Source organism: Tenebrio molitor, chromosome X, assembly GCF_963966145.1.
Source record: "Tenebrio molitor chromosome X, icTenMoli1.1, whole genome shotgun sequence".
NCBI classification, from domain to species: domain Eukaryota; kingdom Metazoa; phylum Arthropoda; class Insecta; order Coleoptera; family Tenebrionidae; genus Tenebrio; species Tenebrio molitor.
In genome coordinates, this window is record NC_091055.1 from 3,020,502 (window position 1) to 3,043,109 (window position 22,608).

At 36.3% G+C, this 22,608-nt stretch overlaps 1 protein-coding gene across 3 annotated transcripts in view; it reads left to right on the forward strand.

Moving 5' to 3' along the window:
• Positions 1-22,608, forward strand: part of LOC138140083 (protein CEPU-1-like) — a 281,937-nt gene that overhangs the window by 257,507 nt on the left and 1,822 nt on the right. For all 3 annotated transcript variants that reach the window (XM_069060788.1, XM_069060789.1, XM_069060790.1), the window contains one exon: positions 21,670-22,035. In XM_069060788.1, coding sequence (XP_068916889.1) covers positions 21,670-22,035 — 366 coding nt within the window. The remainder of the gene's footprint in view (positions 1-21,669; positions 22,036-22,608) is intronic.

The following is a 22,608-nucleotide window of genomic DNA, read 5'->3' on the forward strand; positions in this document are numbered from 1 at the left end:
AATAAAAAGTGATTAATATATCTAATTAACTCTTTGAACTGCCGTGACGCAACTCCAAACTACAACAATTCATTTCAAGTCCAAGAATGAAAACTTTTGCGGTAGAAATAACGAGGCTTGAAATGAGAGTAATTTAAATAAACTAACAATCAAGGAAGTTTAGGGATGGCGGCCGAAGCGGTGCAGTGCAGTTGATTTTAAGGATTTGCTCCGGTTATTATCGCGGCTAAACCGGCGAGTTTTCGGTTTTTGTTAGGTTTTAACACCATGAACCAAATTGGATGGGAGACTTGAAAGAAAACAACGTCCCAGAATTAGCGGATCTGCCGGGACCAACCAATATCCCTCGATCGAGTTATTCGCGATGTTTGGCTCGTTAATCGGGCTCAGCCGCCAATTCTCATATTGAAAATCATAAATAAAAAGAAAATTAAACGAACTGCCGAAGAGACAGCGACTGCCTTTCGAATTCCGGCGATAAATCCGGAAAGTAACGCGAGTTGCCGCCGTTTGTTGAAGCGAACCTGGGAAAGCTTGCCTTTTCACGCTAAATCGTTTGTCTGCGAACTATTCCATCCAATATTTACGGCGTTGTCGAGACAGACCGCTCGCAAAAGTATCTCTGTCATCGAATCGAACCGAACGAATCAAACTCTCTAACGCAAATTTATAGCAAACACTGAATTAGACCCGAGAAGTCTTTAACATACAGCGAAACGTTACGAGTCATCTTTGAAAAGTCAAATCTCAAAGTCCAGCTTTGAGGACCACCTACGCATGCAAGTCAAAAATATCTTCGAAAGAAACGAAAAGAGAAACACACAAAAAACCAATCATATTAGTCTTGGGACGGAAGTTACAGAAAACGAGATGAAAAACACTTTTTGACACCAAATTAAAATAAATAATTAATGTAATAGTTCAAGGAGATTAAATTTGCAAATAATTTTCGAAGGAGGCGTTTTAGAGATAAATCCGTTATTGGTCTAAGATAAAGAAGATCAATTATGAAAGAATAGAGAAGCAACAATTGTTGCTTATAATTACAGTAAACGTCTGTAAACTTTGCCGAAATCGAAAAGTTGTGTTGTAGGTTAATAACAGCACATCGTTGACGTTTCTTTGACATTTCCGCGAAAAATCTGCTATTAGTGGCGTCGAATTTGGCAATAAAGCTGGTCCGATTTGTTTTCATAATACAGGGTGTTTCTGAAATACGTGTGTTAATTGTAACCAGTGAAAGAACTCGCCAATTTATGAAACTTTTCTCTATAACATTTTGTAAAATTCGTAAAAGTATTTTTTGCCCCACAATTTTTACCAAACGAGTCGTTTTGTGTGATTAACTAGTTTCTATTTTTTGTAACCATAAGAATCTAAATTTTGATTATTTATTTTTTTCTATAACAATGGAACCTTTTAACAAAGCTCTGTTTCTATCACAACAGAAAATTTTCGCCCTAATTTTAAATCAATTTGTATTGCTTTTTCGTAAAAATGATATAGAGAAAAGTTCCATGATTTGGCGCGTTCTTCCACTGGTTAAAATTAACACACGTATTTCAGAAACACCCTGTATAGTCGTAATCTTTAGAACATCAAATTAACTAGCCAAGCATACCAGAAATGGCAATTTTCCTTCTATGCTGTCAAACTGTTCAAATTCATAATTTTATTTTGCAAGTTTGAATCACTATTTGATAAACAAAGTGGTAGCTCTAGTTTATTTATTCTTGTCAATAACAAATTGCACAAAACTCAATAAACAACAACAGATTGTGACGAATTGTGGTCAAGACATCCACCATACTGTCGTGATTTGACAAATTTCTTTCGACAACAAATCTGAAGTAATGATCTGATCAAGGAGTTAAACAAGTTGTTTTTTGACAGGAATGAAACAATTGGAAAAACATGAAAGTGGACTGTTTAACTAACCAGCTAAAGCGGTGAACTTCGTCAGTTAGCTGAAGGTTAAACCGGTTAGAGAGCCAAACAATGAACCGGCTAACCTATTTGACCGGTTAAATTTACTGCTGTATGCTTTAACTAGTTTAACCGGTTAACGGATTTACCCTGGTCACATAGCTAAATTTAAACCCGTTATGCTACGAGTATAATAGTTAACTGGGTTTGTTGATTATTGGTCAATTTAGTCCAACAAAAATAATTTTTTAATTTATAAATTAATTTAATCGCTTCTTTGACCGCTTTAGCTCTTTAGCTGCTTCGGCTAAAGTAGACGGCGGTTATGTTGACGAATCATTTATTTCAGCTAGTTCCATTTTTATGGTTGAGTTGATTGTATAATATTTTTTTGCTTAATTCAAAAATAACAAATAGAATATCAGACTGATCAAAAATATATTAAATAGGTCTCGCCCACTTTAAAAAAAACCAATGAAACAATGCATGTTCACCATTTTCTCGCGTCCTAATAAGAGACCAGAAAAGAACAGAACGAAGATAAAATAAATTAGCTGATTAGAATTAATGACTCATATAATGAGGGCGGTGTGAGCTTAAAAATAAACGGAAAAGAGGAGAGTATTTTAATTTTAAAAAAGTTTTACTGTAATCTAAACAAAGTAGAAATAAATCTGCACTTTTTTACTGCGTAGGTGAATGTTTTTTTAACTGTGTAAATTGTTTTTGTTGGCCAAGATTGTAATATTAATAATTTCAAATTTAATTTTTAATATGATACCATAACCTGTTGTACGAAATGATCAAACAGTTATAATCACATGCCATTTAGATTCGACATAGAGAACCCAACACAAATAACGCTGAAAAGTTATGTGATTTATGTGATCAATAAATAATAATTTATGATTATACATACTCCTAAATCAAAGTTGTTTAAACAGCGGGTAGATACAGTGGCACTCGATTTTTGTGCTAATGTGTGCAGTAATTTTGTATTTGAAAATGTGCAATTATCGATGTTTGAAAAATAATAAGGACAAAGGAATCAAAAAGACAAAAACGCGAGTAAAAAAGTACAAAACAAGGCATTGGAAAAATAAAATTATCTGAAATGCTGTACGCGGATGATATGGTGATAATTGCCAAAGACAAAAAAGTAACGAACGGGAATCTAAAAATACAATATAGTAGCTTAGAAACAAGGAACAGGAAAAGATACAGGAGATAAAAATAGAAGATACAAAGCTAGAACAAGCTAAGAACTTGGAATATCTAGGATCGGTATTATCACAGGATGGGCGATTTGATGACGAAATAAAAGAAACGACAGGCGCAGAGGGGAAACTTTTCAATAAGATAAAAAATCAATTTTTGGCACAAGGAGAAATACCAAAAGAAATAGTTAAGAAAGTGGCCATCTCAAAAACATAAAAATAAAATACAAAACACGGAAATGAGATTCCTTGAAAAAATAGAAGGAAAAATCAGGCTAGACAGAATAAGAAACTCAATTTTTAGAGAAAACTAAAATATAAAACGAATTCAGTCGAAAAAAGACAGATGAAGTGGTTCTGACACATAAACAGAATGGGAGATGAGAAAATAGTAAGATGGATTTTTGAGGCAGGGACTTTCAAGAGAAGAAGAAAGGACGACCCAGAAAAACTTGGATCGAAGAAATTAACGGCAGTGGAAAAACGAGGTGGTAGGTCGCAAGATAGAAAAGAATGGAAAGAGATGTGAAGGAAAGCTCAACTCCCACATGCCTTACACCGGAAAAGGTAGAAAGGCATCAGGATTAAGTAAGTCAGTAAAACAATAAGGAACGAAGAAAGGTTTTAAAGTGAAGCCTCGAGGAACCTCAAATACAAGAAAATAAGAGAAAGTTTGGGCCGATCGGACCAACTGCTTGTTTTCAGGGTGGAAAAATTGTGAAAATATAAAATAATGTATTCAGCTTGTTTGCAAACATGTATGTAGTACATAAAAAGTGTGTCACGGAAAGGTTTTTCTGCATAAAAATGTTGAACCAGCTGAGTTTGCAAATCGATAAGTTCGAATACGCATTCTATTCAAAGTAAAATCAAAACAGTTGACCTCTTGTTCGTAAGACCGAGCATTCAGATTTAATATAGGGGCAGAAAGGGGAGCGTTTTCGTTGAGAACGTGTAGATCGGAGAGCTGAGAGTGGCGACGTCGAGCTTTCGAGAGTGAGCTTTTTCCCTATCTGAAATCTATGCTCCATGTTAAATGAGAGCCGATGGGGGCTGTTTGATGGCCGCGATAGTGCACCCTGTTGCTTTCCACCATGCATCTTGTAGAAGCTGTAAATAAATCAGCGCGACAACCCGTTTTGCTCGCACCGCGCTATTGCGGCACTCCGGGAATCGCGCTCTACATGCATATATGTAATAAAAAGAGATACACGTCCCGGCCGTTGCCTCCGAAACTAAAACATCACCATAAACATTTATAGTAACAGCAAAGCCCCCCAGACGCAGACTCGAATTTACGAATTGTCAAATGTCGTACCACAAATCGCATGTTATGATCATGATATTTCAAACAGCACCCTTCTAATAAATTCTATGCGTGCACAGTATCCCTACGATGAATCCTGATATATAGCCCAATCGCTCAGACTACCTGCACCTGCTCTAGCTCTAGCCTAAACACTTCTCCCCCAATGCATTCGAGCCTGCCACCAACGCCGCCTTTGATATTCTAATCACTCAGTTAACCCCTTCAACCGCAGAACCGCGTAAACATCGAATTTGGAGTTTTATGGGGTCTGACACTCGATCTCGCAACACCCACATACCTGTCTATTACCTCCCACGATCATATCATACTCTCAACGACACTGTCTAATAATGGCCGAATCTAACACCTACCATCCAGAGCTACCCCCATCTTTAGTCTAAATATAAGAAATCGATAATCGTGCAAAATTGTTTCATCGTATCGCGAGATACAACAATTTATAAACCAAGCAATACCGAAAGTACCATAATACATTCGAAGGATATCTGGGTCCGATTGGACCCAGACGAAAACTAGCTTATTGGCCAAAAGTAAAACATTTCCCGATCTGATAGACAGCGAAAAATTACCACAGGTACTTTTTTTTGGGTCTGAGCTGACCCGAAGGTCGTAGTCTCTCATGAGGTTAATCAGAATGTTGAAAATATAATCAATACGTGGATGGGAACAAATAACAGGCCATGACGTTAAATTTGCTCATTTGTGATAAGTCGAACCTACTGTAAGAGGATTAAATGCATCTCATACGAAGTCGACGTTTTAAACAGGCCATTAAAGAAATCTCTACCTTTCAATTTGATTTTTATTATAAGTAAGAGAGAATTTCACAAGGTCATGGAGTCGCGTAATAACCTATAAGAGCCACAAGAAAACAAAATCAATTTGACAGTCGTAAATCTTAATCAGCAAAAACTTAACGACGAATAATGAGTTGTCCACTTTCATTTTTTGGAAGGGTTTGAATTTTCATGAACCAAACGGACCACTGTACTGTCCCGATTTGGCACTCCTCGAGTTTCCAAATCTTATAAAACATTTTTGAGGAAAACGTTTTGTTTTGTAATGAAACTGATTTTTTTCTAAAGAAATAGGACAACTTGTACATGTATCTTTAAAAAAATACCTTAAAGAATGTATTCCAAAATATACTTACAAAAAAAAAATTCTAACTGAATATTTGGTTATTTTTTTGCATTTTTCATGACAATATCAAGGTACAAGAAAAATGTTTTTTTTTTATTATTAATTATGTATTATTTTTTATTATTAATTTCTACCGCTTTCTTATATCCGTGTAAGACAGGAAACAAAAATATAGAACTAAGATGAAATAATTATTGACAATGAAAATAACCTAAAAGAAGGTTGAAGCTAGAAGTAATGACACAAATTGGGAAGAAGAAGCATAATCTCGAAAAATAAAACTGAAAGTATTGTAATATGGATCAAAATACAAAAAAATCTACGTTGACAAGCGGAACATTATGTGAAAAAAAAAATGTATGTCACTAAAACTGTAGGTCGTGTTAACGTTTCTGAATTTAGATTTGAACGACCTTAAAAATAATAAAATAAAAAAAATAAAAGACTTGTACATTTATACTTATGGAATGGTGATCCTCTACAATAATTAAAGGTATATCAATAATTTATATTGCAAAATGAGTCATGATCCAGTCGCCGAGGCTTACCTGGAATGTTCGAGACAGGGCCGGCATCAGGATAAAAATGGACACGTGGGGTGTCAGAATTAATGAGTTATTTGGAGTTAGCGATAGCTTATTATTGGCAAGCAAAGACGGGGATTGACTATCGTCCACGCCACAATCCGAATTTCAGTTGAATTTTTTATAACGAGAAGTTAATACCCATTTAGGGTAAATTGTTAATCAGAAATAAATTTGTTGTTTTCTGCAAATTTTATTAAATGGTCATAATAAACGTTACAGTATATTTTTCACTCGTGTTCTGAAGATGGTGCGAATTCATCTGTGACTTTGCAGATTTAGATACAGCCCCGGATGCAAATTCAAATCTGAAAAATGTATTATTCAAGTAGCAAAGAAATAATCACGAGTAGACTGTCACACTTTGGTCGAACAAGCCCTGCTCCAACTCTTCCTACAAAATTACATCAAAAACATTTTTCTGGAACTGTGACTTAACGTCGCGTGCATGCCCTTCAAGTCCTCCCTCAGTGCGAAGAATACTAATACACAGGTGGAAACATCAGAGCACTTTTTCTCCCCCCATAATATCTACACCAACGCACAAAAGATAAAATGTTTCTTGCTTTCTATAATTATCCAAATTACATAAACTCGAGTGCGGTAATGTCACCTGTGGGTGTCCGTTTTCGTATTCGTTGTCGAGTGTTATGGCAATGTCTTCGTCGATTCTAGTGTTGACTGATGGATGGTCCTAATCAACACTCGTGTCTCTTCGAGTGTTCGTTTGATTACTTTTAATCACACACCACTCTTGCGGGGCAGTTAACAGGACAATTATTTGTTGAATCGATATTTTTTTATTAAATCACGTGCTCTCATACCGTCGAGCCGGAGCACCCTCTTAAATTTTTATAAGAAAACACTCTCAAGGGCGAATTTTTTTTAAATTAATATTTCACCGATCCACCCTTCGAGTGTCCTTACCATTTGTTTAGTTTAGGATGAGGCGACAATACCCTTATAAGTTTTCTTCGAATAAATTGATTCATAGGAGTAGGATGCGCCAATGAGGGTTGTTGGTCGAGTCTCTCGATTTATTTTTGTAGATTTCAAGAGCGCAGAACACCGGCTTTTAATATGAACAAAGGCACTTTTTGTTTGTCCACCTATTAGTAATCTTGATTCAACTTTTAATTGAAAATATTTCACGCGGCCCAAAATTTGCCGGGTTTTAATTGTTTTAATTTAAATTCTTATTGCTGACGAGCGTTATCGTTCCGGGGTTATCTTCTTCCCTGGATCCGGATCGGAATTGGCGTTTGATAAACAACGTATTTTTTAAGCACCCTTAATGAAAACGGTAATTTTACGTACTCACAAGCGGACGAAAAGTAACTCTTTTTCGGATGCTAACCGTGGCGCCACGTGGTCTGTTTGGTAAGTTAACAACGAAACCGACAAAACCGATAATGTCCTGTCACCATAAATGATGTAAATAAGTACCTAATTGTATTGCAGATAGTACATTTCTACTTCTCTTGGGAAGCTGATAACAAATACTATAAAAAATGGTTAATATGCATTAATAAATTTATATATTTGACAAAGGTAGAAACAAAATAAATTTGTAATTTTTCCAATGATCTCTTTTGTTTTGTAGTTCGTACGGTCGCCTAAAAAAATTTAAATTAAAAAGTCCCTTTTGTTCTTACCTGTTTCAAGCCTCGTCTGCGCCTCGGCCAGAAAACTCAGTTATAACATTAAAATTATTATCGGAATAATACAATACCCGCATATTCATTTTAATAATGATTAAAATGGTTATCAAAACACGCGATCTCGTTAAGTGTTGTGTTGGTACACTTTACCTTTTGCGAGAAATTCAGATTCAAACTTTAATGGCGACCGGAACCCGCTTTTCACTAAACGCTCCCTCTAATTTTTGTTTCTGTGATTAATTCGAAAGATAATTTTCGAGAACAGAATTGAAAATAAATGTAAATTGTTGAAGGAGTTAATGTTGGCGCGTTATTTACTATAGAATGAATATTTATTCTCGCATGTTTTACTTTTAAAATAATTTTGAAATTGTGAAATTAGACACAAGTAGGAATTGAAACGTTTCGTAGATGTCGAGTCCGGATAACCCCGAGCTTAATTCAGATTTATAGCTTTTCTAAAATTAAAACAATCTGTTAGAATATTCGACGTACAATTACTCTACCGCAAAACTTAGTTGAATAATTTCGGTTGCTTTCAATTTATCCGAGGAAAAGGTTTCGAGATAGATGTCAGAGTGAAGCAATTCCCGCAATGTATTTATTAATGAAAGCTGTGAGATTTGTGTTGAAAATTTTGATCGGTGATTTTTGGCTTTCGAATTGTCCGGATGGCGCGGTGATAAATATTTAGTTAAACACATTTGCCGAATTCTGATTGAAAATGTATATACTTGATCATTTTTGCGTAACAGCCGTCAATTCGGCAAATACGCCGACTACTCGTCGTGAATTTTAAATGGAAAACAAACAGGGAGCGCCGTTTCGGGGGCAAATTGGCCATTTGAAAGTTTGTCGCTTATTTAAATCGGTTATGGCACACGTCATGTTAATCTGCACAATCGGGATCGTTAGTAGGGAACAGACACCATCCGGGAATCCTGCGAGGGGCATGTCGCACGTTACACGACTGAGGGAGTTGTGACATCCCGAAATTCCCAGGAATCAGATTCCCTGGCCGTATTTCAATACAAAGTAAATTAACTCGCAAGACAGACAATAGGAAGGCAGTATAATTGTTGTATCCTGAGACCTGAATACCCGGCCAGGAAGCGGTTCAGAGGTCCTGAAAACCTTTTACTCTCAAAAAGTATTCCGATTGCACTTCTCTAGATTAAAAGGACAATCAACTAGATTAAGGCGAGATAACAGTTCGTTTATGCTAGATAATTAGGGATCAATCTTGACATCGCTTTTTTCGCTCTCTACTTTCAGTAAATTTAAACCATTACATTTTTTACTCTTTTTGTACAAGTCCTGCTAAAGCGGGCAGATTTATATAAAACACTAAAACTGTTCCAATTAATTGTATTGCACGCTAAAATTTATTGCCAAAATTAATTGGAATGAAACCTTTAATCGGCAAAATACCTCCATGTGCATTTGCCAACCCACCCTTTCCACCTTTCATCAAGGAATTTTTGTCATTCGAGAACAATCTACCGATTTACTTTTGTGGATATCAATAATAACGCGTCATTATCTAAATAATGCCGCACAAATTTTTATCAACAAAAATATAATACTATCGTTTCGTTTTTGTTCCACCATCTTTTTATTTTAACCGTTCAAGTATAGTACTTTCTCGCATAATGGCGCCAAATTATACAGCTTTAAGCCTTAACAGAAACAGCTTTTCCAACAAAATAATAATCAAAGCAACGTCAGTTGCTCCAAATGAGATTAACTTTCTTTGTTCCGATCTATCTAGGGTACGGACATTCCCCTCGTACAACTAAAACACGACACTAATTTTTCTTAATTCATTAAACTTGAAACTTTATTCGCACTCGACAGTTCTAAAAGCGCATTTCTCTTTTCACGTTTATTGAAATCACAAAAAAAAATTCATTTTCTGCAATTTTAATGACAACATATTTTTATAAATAAGCAAGAGCAACATTTAAGAAGGGGTAATTTATCAGCCTTATTGCCAAACGCAGGTAAGCAAATTTTTTGGTGAAATGTCAAAGAAACGTCAACTATGTGCTCTTGTTAACCCAAAAAAACAACTTTTCGATTTCGGCAAATCGAATCACTTGGTATGAAAAAGATCATTAAATAAAGAACAAAAAGAATCTGAAAATTATTTAGTTTTATTATTTATAACTGTGGAAAATGTATTATTTGAAAACACCAATGTAACAGGTTGTGGTCGTGACACGTATTTGCAGTGCAAGTAGATTCAGCCATAAAATGAGAACGATGTATTTTGAATATTTTGTTAAAATAAGTGTTTACAAAAAAATAAATGAATCAACGTATCGATTTACCGGGTGAATCGAGTATTTACGAGACGTATGATGTTTACGGTGTCGAAATTACATAATAAATTCCAAGTTGATTGAGTTTTCAATGAAGTTGATGGATGAGCTAAGTTCCGATGTATCGAAATAAGTATTTTATTGGAAATAAAACAGTCGAGGCTGTAACAAATTTAGAGTTTAGATAATAGAGGCGGGTGGTAGGCTCGGAGGTTATTGGACATAAATTGAAAGTGCTTTATCGAGCATGCAGTCGAAGCTGAAGAAGGATGGCGGGGCTGTATAAAACAAGATTGACATTAAACGGGGTGCATTATAAAGACCGGGGCGGCTGGAGGTGTCGTTAACTAATCTCGTTATAGGTTTATTTGTTTGGCGAGCACTGGTATAATGGATGGTCAAATGTCGCAGCCCGGTTCGAATTGGGATCACAGTGCGAAACTGAAATGTCCCCGTGGGCCGCCTTAAGCATACAGTCCTCGTAGAAATTCCGCAGGACATGGAGTGAGCTATTGGCTGGAGCTGCAGGCGTCATTGTGCCGTCCCTGGAACTACAAGGGATACCGGGGATACTCTCCCCGGCAACTAATGTCGCCTGTCGTGAAAATTTACCGCTACAACCTTCCCACCCCACCCCCGAATTGTAAAACGGACAACTCGAAAAATGCTTAACCTTTTAACATCATTCGGGATATTGCGCTGACTTTATTTATTCTTTTTGTTCTACACCAGCTTCGCTAACTCCCTCTAAATCCGACACGGACTCGAGCACGCAAATAAACGCGTACTCCTGATTTTGATTAAAAAAATTAACTTGGACCCCCCACGCAAAATGCGGATTTGCGAAACTCCACCTTCGAGATCACCGCCCAAACTTGACGTCTCCCTGGATATATCAAATCTCCTCCCACGTCAATCCCCACACAATATTTATTTTTTTTTTTTGAAAACTTCATCACCAAAAAGACATCAGTGCATATCTGTACAAAAATTAAATTAATGGGAAAAAAATTCTCGACTGAAATAGACGGACATCTTGAAAATTAGCAAATACCTATAGGGATCAAGAAATGTCATCATATTTGCGGGTCAAATCTAAAAACAGGAAGTTTGTATCAGGATAACGTGCCACGAAGAAGAAAAAGATACTTTGGCAACAACGTATTGAAGAAAAAAAAAACAGTTGAAATTGAAGAAATCTTACAAAAATCAGACTTGGTTGGCTAAATAATTCGCCTTTTTATTTAAACGCAAACTAGACACGTAAGTTATGGTAAAATAGTATAATTTGCCAACAAAAGGATCATTCACTTAGTAGCCGACCGTTTTGAAGCCTCTTATTTACAGCTTTGCCATAAAATTGACAGTGGTGTTTTTTCCGCTGATTTCGTAAATAAATTATTGTGAATTTCAGTATAAAAATCAGAATTTGACTTTCTGGAAGAAATTTAGTTTTTATTATGTTTTTTTGGTTTTGTTTGTAGGTAAGTGAAAAATTATCAAAAAATTATGAAATGTACCTTACCAATACCCAGGTCAGTGTGAAAAATTTCGACAATTTTATTTAATTAGAGTTGCGATTTCTCATCTGCGCGTAACCGATGCTCCACCCGGTATATGTATGTGAAAATAGAAAATTAAACAAATAATATGGAATCCCTAACAGTTAAAAATACATATAAAAATTTGAGATTTATTCCAAATATGTAACGAGATTTTTTGTCTTATTGCCAAAATATCGGACTCACATAAAAACAATGAATGCTTCTAATTCTGCCAAATAGTTTGTGAAAAATATATAAATTTAAAAAATTAAACAATGTGGTTGTATTAAATTGCGTCTGATAAATGTATCAAAGTAAAATGCAAAATATAGAGTATATTTCTTTGATTATCAAAAAGAAAACAAATCAAGATTGCTACCTCATCTTTTGTTTTATCGAAACATTTATCTCGTTTTGAATCGTACCCTAATTATACTTCCTATGCACAGTCCTTCTATTGGTTCCCTACTTCAATGGTAAAACCCATTTGACCACTTATTCTGGGATAATTATTGTTACTTACAATTAGGGTAAACGTCTGTAAACTTTGCCGAAATCCGAAAAGTTGTTTTCTAGGTTAATAACAGCACACCGTTGGCGTTTCTTTGACATTTCAGCGAAAAATCTGCTTACCAGTGACATCACGTTTGGGAATAAATTTGGTAATTTAGCCATTCTTACGGATGTAAAATATTACGCTTGTTTATTTTATACATTTTTTCCATTATCAAATATGTAATAATAATAAAATGCACAATTATACTTCCAACGTCTAAAATGAATGAGATATGATAAAAATATGATATTTACATAGAATTCCGCAACGACATGACCGATAATTTGCAACGCCTGCTTTGTTTTTATTTTGATCACATTGTATTTTTATGAAATTATTAAATAGTCGAGAATAATAACAGACATGAATAAGCTAGAGGGAGCTGGCTTTTATGTCATGCTAATATTTTTAGAAAAATAATTTTGTGTTTCGTTAATGCCTCAGAAGCAATATTTTCTGCTACATCAAGCTTATTCGGTGTGAAATAAATAAAAAAAATGTATAAAACGATAGATTTTGTGGATTTTATATATATTTTTTTTATAACGATTGTGTATGTAGAATAATTGTTTCAATGGTTATGGGCAATAAATTTGAAAAAGAGTCATATCAGAGTGAAATTTGGAAGTCGATAGTAATAGAATCTCTATTGGCCCGAAGCAATATAACTTATTTAAGATAATTCCGTCGAATCGGCACGACCGAATAGCTTTACCATCATCGGAACATCGTTTGCGGTAGCAACAAGCAAACAGACGTGAATGCAAATGTATTTTATTCGTTCAAAAATAGGGTAGACATCTCACGTAATGCGAAAATAAAATTCTTTTATGTATACAAACATGATAATTCCAAGTGGCTTATAAGGCTTCTATTGCAACAAAGCCAATTTTTTGATGTATTTTACAAAGGTATAAGCACATTTCCGAGATATTTCAGGAATGCCGTGAAATTTTGAACCATTACGCATCTACATCCCCCTGGAGAGAAGCTCGGAGACAAAAACAGGACGAGAAGAGATTTCAGCCGCACGCCTTTTCTGACAGAACGTCACGAATTTCTAACACCGAAATGCAACTCGGAACGGCTTACCATCATTTAAATAAATTACTTTCGGTTAAATATCCCGCCTAGTCCGTGCAATCTATAAAAATTATTTACAGCTTCCGCGGCCCTAAAAATTTAATTTAATAAACAGTCAACTTTCGAGGGAGTTTCACCAACTTCTAAACGCCCAGAGACCGTCTCATTCAATTATTTTTCTTTGACGATGATCAAACTTTTGAATGTAATAACCCGCAACCCACAATTATCATTTTAATTCCGCGATAACTTCGCCCAATTTCGAACGATACCGATTTTTCCTCGACACTTGCTGTACCTAACGACCCGGCTGTTTCACTATTATTTTCCTAAAGATTTTACTGTAATGCGAAACTCATTTACGACGTAGAATTATAAACGGAAAATGAAAAACACAAGCTGCACAAACGGAATTTTTTTTTTGGTTTAATTGAACCGTATCGAATCTGGAGGAGTATCAGCGGTGACATTTTAATTATTTCAGAACAAAACTAGGCATTTGAAAGGTAATTAACTGGATAAAAGCTCGAAAACTTCATTGTAAATTTGATCGAAACAAAAAAGTGGAGACGGTCGAGCGTCAGTGGCAATCAGAACTTCCGAATTTATCCAGTAATGGATCAAACGATCACTCCATTTGTAAATTAAATTAGCTTGCTATCACAGAATGAATAACGTATACTCTTGACGGACTTGATTGAGAACTCTTCTGCATCGGTCGAATAGGCTTTGCCTATAGGCAGTTCTATTTTAGCTCCCAACTCATTTACATACCGTTCAAAGTATTTAATTCGTACATTCACAACGCAGAATATCTTTTTTTTATTCCGACTCCCTCGTTGCATAATTTGAAACGACAACGAAATCGAGCCGTTAATTAACGAGCAATCAAAATTCAAAATATCGAAGAAATCCGACGCAAATATTTAATCTCGGACAAAATTGTTTATTTTAGATTGGACGAACGAGACGAGCAATGTCTGGTTAAACTAGCAATGTAGAGTCCAATTATTTCAAGAATGTTCCCCATTCTTGGTTAACGACGTCTCTAATGAGTGAATGGAAATAATAAAGGTATCATCACAACAAAACTGAACTTTGTCTGAAACTATTTTTTGTCACAAATGTAATAACGGAATAAAATCCTTTGAGGACGGGCTTTATAAAATGAAAACTGAATATTCCACTTCACAACGTGTAATGGAACTTTTTCATATAAACATAGACCAAATTATTACAAATGTGTTACGAAAGCTTTTAGTACTGAGTTGATTAAGTTAAATTGCTCGATATTTTGTTCCCTTGTAGCTCTTAATTAATTCGAATGTACCAAACGTTTGCTGTAAACACCTGGGATGAATTTCATTCGTTTATTTCGAGGAGTGGGAATGTATTCCATCGCCAGGTGCACGTTATTGCCAAAAAGCACTATTTCACCGGAAATCATAGTACCCCAAGTCATCTAATCTAATCATTTTTGTGCAAAACTCTCTCTTAATTAGCAAATCTGCAGCGAGCGAAGGGTTCTTGTTCTTGTTAAAAGAAAGGAACGTAAAGTTTTATGTCGTCATTTAAAGTAACAAGTATATCTGTAGATCCGGCGCAAATCCTCGAAATTCCCTCTAGTACCATCAATCAAACATCTTGACTGAATCTGTACGGAAACACGAGTGTTGCTTGCCTCAACTTTCTTCAAGAGAATCCGCATATTAATTCAAAATCATTTCGCAAAAGTACAAATACAAAATTTGACGTTTGAAACCCTGTAATCGGTAACTTTAACGCTCTCAAGTTGGTAGAAACAAGTGACAAATGTCAAGAAAGCCAAGTAACAAGCGCAATTTTGTTTGGTTTGTTGTTGTTGGTGTTTTTTACGAAACAAGTTGGCCAGCATCAGTTTCTCCGATGGGAACGAGAAGAAACTGAAATCAATCGATTCGCTCATCATAATTAACTCTCCACCGAAGCTGGAGTAATTTTTAATAGATCGGCGTTCAAGTTTTTATCGATCGCCAAGTTGGGTCAACAAATAGTTAGCGAGACTTTGGGGCTAATTGTTATTCGGTGTATTTACACAAAATTATCTACCCATCTAGGTAATTGATACACCGGTCTTTGTAAAGTTTTCGCAGCTGAAATAAAAGCAGCACGAGTGCAACTAAGCTCTCAATTAACGAGCAACGAATAATGTATTAATTAGCGGTGTCTGTTTGAGATTCACTTGCACTAGTGTGATAATACGTGAAATAAGGTTAATATGTGACGAAGGGAACATTACCGAGGGCAGTAATTAAGTTGAGAAGTCTAAAGCTCTTAACACACTTGGAAAAGAGCTTATCCGGAACGGATTCGGAAAAAATACATTACCAGAATAACAAACACGCTTAGAGTTTTACGCTTGGAATTCTAATAATTCTTGTAATTCACGGTGAAAAAGCACCCTGAACAAATAGTACGATTTAATAATCAAACAGTGTGGGTGGCGACAAACGGCACGTCGAGTAGATAAAGAGAACACAATTTAATAAAATTTGCGGCGGAGCTTTTTAAAACTAGTGAGATAGTTGACAATAGTCGGGACACAATATATTAAATTCTTGTGTTGTTCGGGAAACTCCAACTATTCTTAACTGCACCTCTGCTGTCATGGAGGTTTTCTCCCAGTGTGAGCGCCGTTGCACTTAATTAAACCCATCCAATATTTATTAATGCAGAAAGATGAAAAACGGTCGGAAGACTTGTGCATTGTTAATTACGGCCGAGATAAATTCCCTCGGTGTTGTGTTTTGAGAACTCCAAGTGGAAATTCGAACCGTTCCAGTTGGTAAATTGCAGCCAGAACTGTTAATGTTGGATAATCATTCGTTAATAAATGTTAATTGCCAGCTCCATCAGTAAATTACCGCGTAATGCAATGATTGAACACGATTGCTTCAGTTAAAATGGTCAACATTGACTCTTAACCGACATAATGAACAATGCAACCAGTCTCTATCTGCAATTATGCTGATCGATTTGGTCCGTCGGATGTTGCGTTTTGTTTGCGGATGTGTCCAAACAGACTCACCAACTCCACGGTGACGCTCGCGACGACCACAACTTTCGACTTTCTTCTGATCGTCCCGGCTCGGTCGTATTTCCCGCACGGGGGCCAAACACCGAAAGAATCGTTATCTGGCGCCGCTTTCTGCACCCCAGTTGAAATTCGAAAAATTGTGCTCGACCCCAGGAAATTCGACGATATTTATGTCACTTGAGGACCAAACAGACGGTGTCAAATAGAAACTTTCACCGGGGATTCGATGGAAAAAGCCGCAGCGATCCAACCCTAAAAATAAACAAGAAAATCAATGGTAATGAATTTTGTTATTACGGAGATAAGCGCGCTTTGTGGCTTTAGTAGTGAGATATCTCGAGTCAAATTACGGAATTAAAATAAAACTGTGAAGGTTTTAATCGTGATTAAGGAAACACGAGATATGGTGTACACGAGGATTTGTATTAATTTTCTATTGGATCATTTGGGAGGCGGCGAGAATCCTAATGCAATTCGATGAAACCAATCAGATGACTTATTAAAGCTCGTCTTGACATCTCACCCTCGCAAAACTGAACGTTCCCAATTCATAAATCCCGTGTCCAATAACTTGTATACAATTAGGAGGGCGATTGAAATTCGGTCGCTTTGTGTAGATTTTTCAAGTGAAAACTTCTTTAGGCGCGCCAGATACATTTTATTCCCGGGCAGTGAATTAGTTTCATGCGACACGGTAAAATCGTTCGCAGCATGACACGGCAAGCTAAAATCAAGGGAGTCGAGTTTTTTAGCGGAGCGAGCGAAAAACAATCAACTGTGCGTCACTTGTCAATTTTAAATTTTTATTGTGACCTGACTGACCTCAGTGCAGAGCTGCAGGAGTAACTGTATATAATGGGTGATTATTAAAATTTTCACTTAGGGTTGGCTATGGATCATTCTTTGTTTTCCGTAGCACTTTAGACACTGACAAGTTTGACATTTCAATAAATGTTTTTTCTCTTAATTTGGTTATGTTTCAATTGTACTGACTGACATTTGTCGTTTGTTCTTGCGTGTGTCTAAAGTAACAGAAAAAAATAAAAACTCGTTCAAAGCCAACTCCAAGTGAAAATTTTAATAGTCACCCGTTACACAGGGTTATTCGCGAGAGGGGTATTTCTGAATTTCTTTTTACAGCAACCCATTATACACATTGCAACAATATCTTGATTTAAAATTTCGAAAATAATTATAACTGAATCCACGATGGCTCTTAGTTCTGTCTCTTGACGTTAAAGCAAAAAATCTTTGTCAATTAGAAAAATGTGTTTTTACAATAACGACGAAAAGACTGACATGCTCCTCATTTATGGAGAGTGTGGAAAGAATTCTGTCGCCGCTGCGGATGTTTAGAAGTCGATGGTAGACACTTCGAACACCTTTTACACTAAATTAATTTGTTAATTTATTTGTTGAATTCTGATTAAATACAGGTTATCTGTCAAACTGACATTTCTCACAAATCTATCCAACTTACTTTGATTTCTAATTTAAAAGAAATAACACATTTGATTTAGTAGTTACTGCCATTGGTATTGTTGGTTGCGGCAAAATAAAAATTCAGAAGTACCCCTCTCATGAATAACCCTGTATACAGGATATTTCACGAGTGATAATGAGCCTGACGTAATTTAAAATGTAACCCACACTATATTTCCGAAAAAAGGTGGCTACTGTCATTAAAATGTCCGGCTTTTTTTGGGTTGAATTTATTATTCTGTCAGGCTCATTATCACTCGTGAAATACCCTGTATAGTTTTATATAATATAAACGATAAAGACACGACAAATATTGTAAGTTTACAGATGAATGTAGGATTTAATACGTAATTCTCAATTATATGGCTTCAACAATAATTCATCTATTGGAAAAATTTGTGTAGCAAAATGTGAAGAGGAAAATGGAGAAATTATCATAATACAGGGTATTGGTATTGCTATGAAAACTTCTGTTGTGTTCAATATCATCGTCAAGAAAATAAAACTTAAACATCCAAACCTAACCTCACAAATTTTGCCAGAGTGTAAGATTTCACTTCTGTCGTGCGGTTTTAAGCACACAATCTTTTTTTTTAAATCAGTAACACAAATCGATGATGACGATAAGTTGCAAGAAAAACATGACAATTGGAGTGGTAGAATTGTGTGCGACCAGAGAAAACGTCAGCTAAACTGTTGAACGGTCTTTGACAGTTGTATGGAGTAATTTTGATTGATATCAGATCGTGTTAGTGTATAGAACAAATATCTTTGTTGAAATGAAATGCTTAGCTTACAGTTTAATTGTATCTGGTTGATGTTGCATGTGGTTAGTACAAACATGTTATGTTAGCTATTCATATTAAACAATAATCTAATTACTGCAGAACAATCCGCAGACCGACGTGAAAGACCAGCATGAACTGGCTTATTGGAGCGAACTTCAAACGACAGAGCAGACTCGTGGGTGTTTAGCGTTTGCATTTTAATTTTGCAGTAAGCTCCTTTGCGGCGAATTAAAAATAAGCGAAAAACGATTCTTGTAGCGCGCGACCTTTCCAGTAAAAAGTGGCGCCAGTGCAGACTGGCGTAATTGAGTAAAAGAAATTCACTCATGAACGGAGTGTGTAAAGTATAATCAGCCTTCTATTGCACATAAATAACTGTGAAATCTCGGCACCGGAATTATATCACATAAACGACTGTAGCAAAACACTTCCCTACGCCTTATGTTCCTGAAAGCTTGGAATAATTCACGATACAGAAGGGTGGGCGCCCAAACTTACAACTACAACGCTCACTTTTACAAAAAATAAACTTTTACATCCCCGTAGTGCGGAATATATTAAGATTACCAATAACGCCCCCCCTTTTTAAGTTATTGTTTTAATCTCGCGACCCGAGCCCTTCGAAACTTGTTTTCTAAATAAGTGAATATCAAATTTTACGATCGCATTTAAGGAAAAAGAAATTGTTTTAAGAGCATCAATTAGAGCAAGTGCTTTTTGTAGAAGCGCCGTTAATGGTGTCTTTGTTATTTAAGAAGAAATGGGGGACCGTAGTAATTAAGAGTTGGTATTTTTAAGTGTGGACGTGTGGAGAACAGTCGTTTGGGGAGTATTAGAATAGACGTAGGTGTGTAATTAGCAAAGTTCGCTGATAATGTGGTCGAATGCAATGTACATAACTGTGCCGGTAACATAAATTTGTTGAAAACGACAATAAGGAACTCGTAAGCTGTGTAATGTAGTTGCGTATAAGATCTTATTAATGTTGCAAACTATGGGGAAATTCCTATAAGTCCGGACAAATTAACGGAGGGAGTATTTTCAGTAAAAAATAAACTAGCGAATCGGTCGGAATTTTATAGACCATTAGTTCCGACAAAGCTTCAACATTCGACAACACCACGTGATTTATCAATATTCATTCGATCGATGGGCGGAATCACTCGAACAAATTTTCTGAATGGGTGTGAACTTCCGAAGTCGGCCCTAATTTTTAATTTTGTTAACAGATTGCCTCATCTTAAAAAGTTCGTAAATCGTATGGAAGTTTGAGGCCGAGCAGTCGACTGTAAAATGTATAAAAGTTTAGGAGTTTTGTACCTACGCCTGTTTAAAATATGAAAGGAAATTAATTCTATAAGATGTCTGAACCACGTGTGCTCCTAACTCCTTCCAGATCGACTGACCATCGATTTCTGCTCCGAAGAAAATCTGATGATGCTCCACATTTCCATCTCCATCTCGCTAATGATATCCCCAATAATGAGGGCGGCTTTAGTTGCAAATCACTCTACTCGAATAAACTCGAATTCCCCCTCACCACCCCACCGGCCAATGATCTCTTCAACTCTTTATTTCTTTCGTCCGATAAAAACGCGATTACGGGAAATTTTGAGAAATCGTCGATAGAAACGACTTCCCTCGACCTGGAACCTTGACGATTAAACAAAGGGAATTTAAATAATCGATAGAGCAACGTTTCTGTGTTTCCATATTCATCGCAAAATAACATCAAGCCGAACTGTAAAAATATACCTGACTCGAAAAAAATTGTAATTAACTGAAATAAACAAAATTTTGTCGAAGGGCAAACATTAAAAAAAATTCGATTGATACCTATTTCGTTGGTACTAGAGTCCTAATTTGTTTGATCTGGGTCTGGCGCAGGGTCGGAACATTAGGAAATGGCGCAGCGAAACCTCGACAGATCTGGAAACGTTCGCAAAAGAAATACTGTTAAATTGGAAAGTATTTGTAAAAATTGAATCGATTGTGTTTGGAGAAAAACGAGAACGTGTCGTGAAGTTATTTGTGTATTTTAGTAAACTCTGTCCACTCATAGATTGCTTGACATAAATGTTACTAAAAATGTTCACTCTACGCTACAACAAATAGATCCGGCGCGAAATTTAAAAAAATGGAAAGAGCAGGTTTACACGTGATGTTTTATTATTATTCTGCATGTTTGCACTTACGAAAGACGAAAGACGAAAGAAAACTTCAGTACAGTAGGAGTAATATATTAGGTTTTATTAATACAGGGTATTTCACGAGTAATAATGTTTCCGACGGAATAAAAAATGCAACCCACAATACATTTTCGAATTTCCGAAAAAGCTGGCTACTGAAATTAAAATATCCAGCTTTTTTCGGAAATGGCTAAATACAAGCAAGGGATTATTTAATATGTTCTCCTATTTAATGCATGATGAACAAAAATTACCTCTGTATCATTTTCGATGTTTGTAATTAGATTCTTGAGACACGTACTCACTTCACAAATTTAAAAAATCGCAACGGAACAGATCAAAACAGCAACACGATCAAAACTAATAACTTTTAAAACCAGAGAATCGCAAAACAAAGCTCTAAAGACGAAAAATCGCAAATCTAAATGCTTAAACCACTTTGACAGAACTGACAATTTCAAATTTGATATGTCATATAATTTATTTTTCGCGTGGGCTTCGTAACAACCAATGAGAATCAGTGGCGCGAATGCTTCAAAATATTACCAACACAATCTATGATACTTTCTTAATATTTTAATGTTATGGTTTGGGGATTTTGTTATCTAAGGATATTTAAAAAAATGCATTCTATCAGTGGACGTAGTCTAACATCAAAATGAAAAAACGATTAATAGGTGGGGTGTGGGGTGAGATTTGGACGAGTCCTGCGGGGGCGATTCAACCCGATGGTATTAGTTTCTAAAGTTATGTTTTGTTTTTTCAGTGTTTTCCGGGGGAGAGGCGGCCCATGCAGTTAAAAGATTCACAGGATTATACACCGGGCCATACTTTGATCCCACAACGACCACCAACATAACGACACAGTTGGGAACGCACGCATACCTCCCCTGCAAAGTAAAACAGTTGGGCAACAAATCCGTGTCATGGATCAGAAGAAGGGATGCTCATATTCTGACAGTAGATAGGTATACTTTCATCGCGGACGAGCGCTTTCAAGCTTTCCTGGTGGAGGCCACCGACACCTGGACACTGCAAGTGAAGTACGTCCAACCTAGAGACGCCGGACAGTACGAATGCCAAGTCAGTACCGAGCCGAAGATGAGCCACTTCATCACCCTGAACGTCGTCGGTAGGTTTTCCCGACTAGGCTTAAGCTGAGCCGCATCGAGAAGTGTTGCTTAGAATTTAAAAAAATGATTCAGACAATGATCGACGATTGTCTCAAAAATTCTGTTTTACTCGCCGGCCGCTTATCCGGATTGTAATAGATTTAATTCGGAGTTGAAAGGGGGAATTTTTCGGGGAACAATCTGCTTAAAATATCTCGAAACAGGGAGCGGCGAAGTTTTGTCGAATTGCAACGCCCGTCCCGAAATTTGACTTGGAAGTGAAATAATGACGCTTTCATAACTCCGGGATCGATACGAAATTGTTGGGAATGGTAAAAGGAGATAATCTATGCCATTGATATTATTAAAATGAAATGAATACTTAAAACGGGATTTGTTTTATTGGTCCGGAAAATTCGCATTAAAAGGGAGTTTACGGAATGGGAGTGGGACGTATTGAAATAGTCCGTGTATACGGGGCCCGAGGTAATCGTATTTAATTAATAGTGGCACAACAATAATCCCCCTCGCCTCCCGGAGGCAAAGATAGGGTGGTTCTAATTCAATAAGACGGGACGGTGCGGGTCCCATTG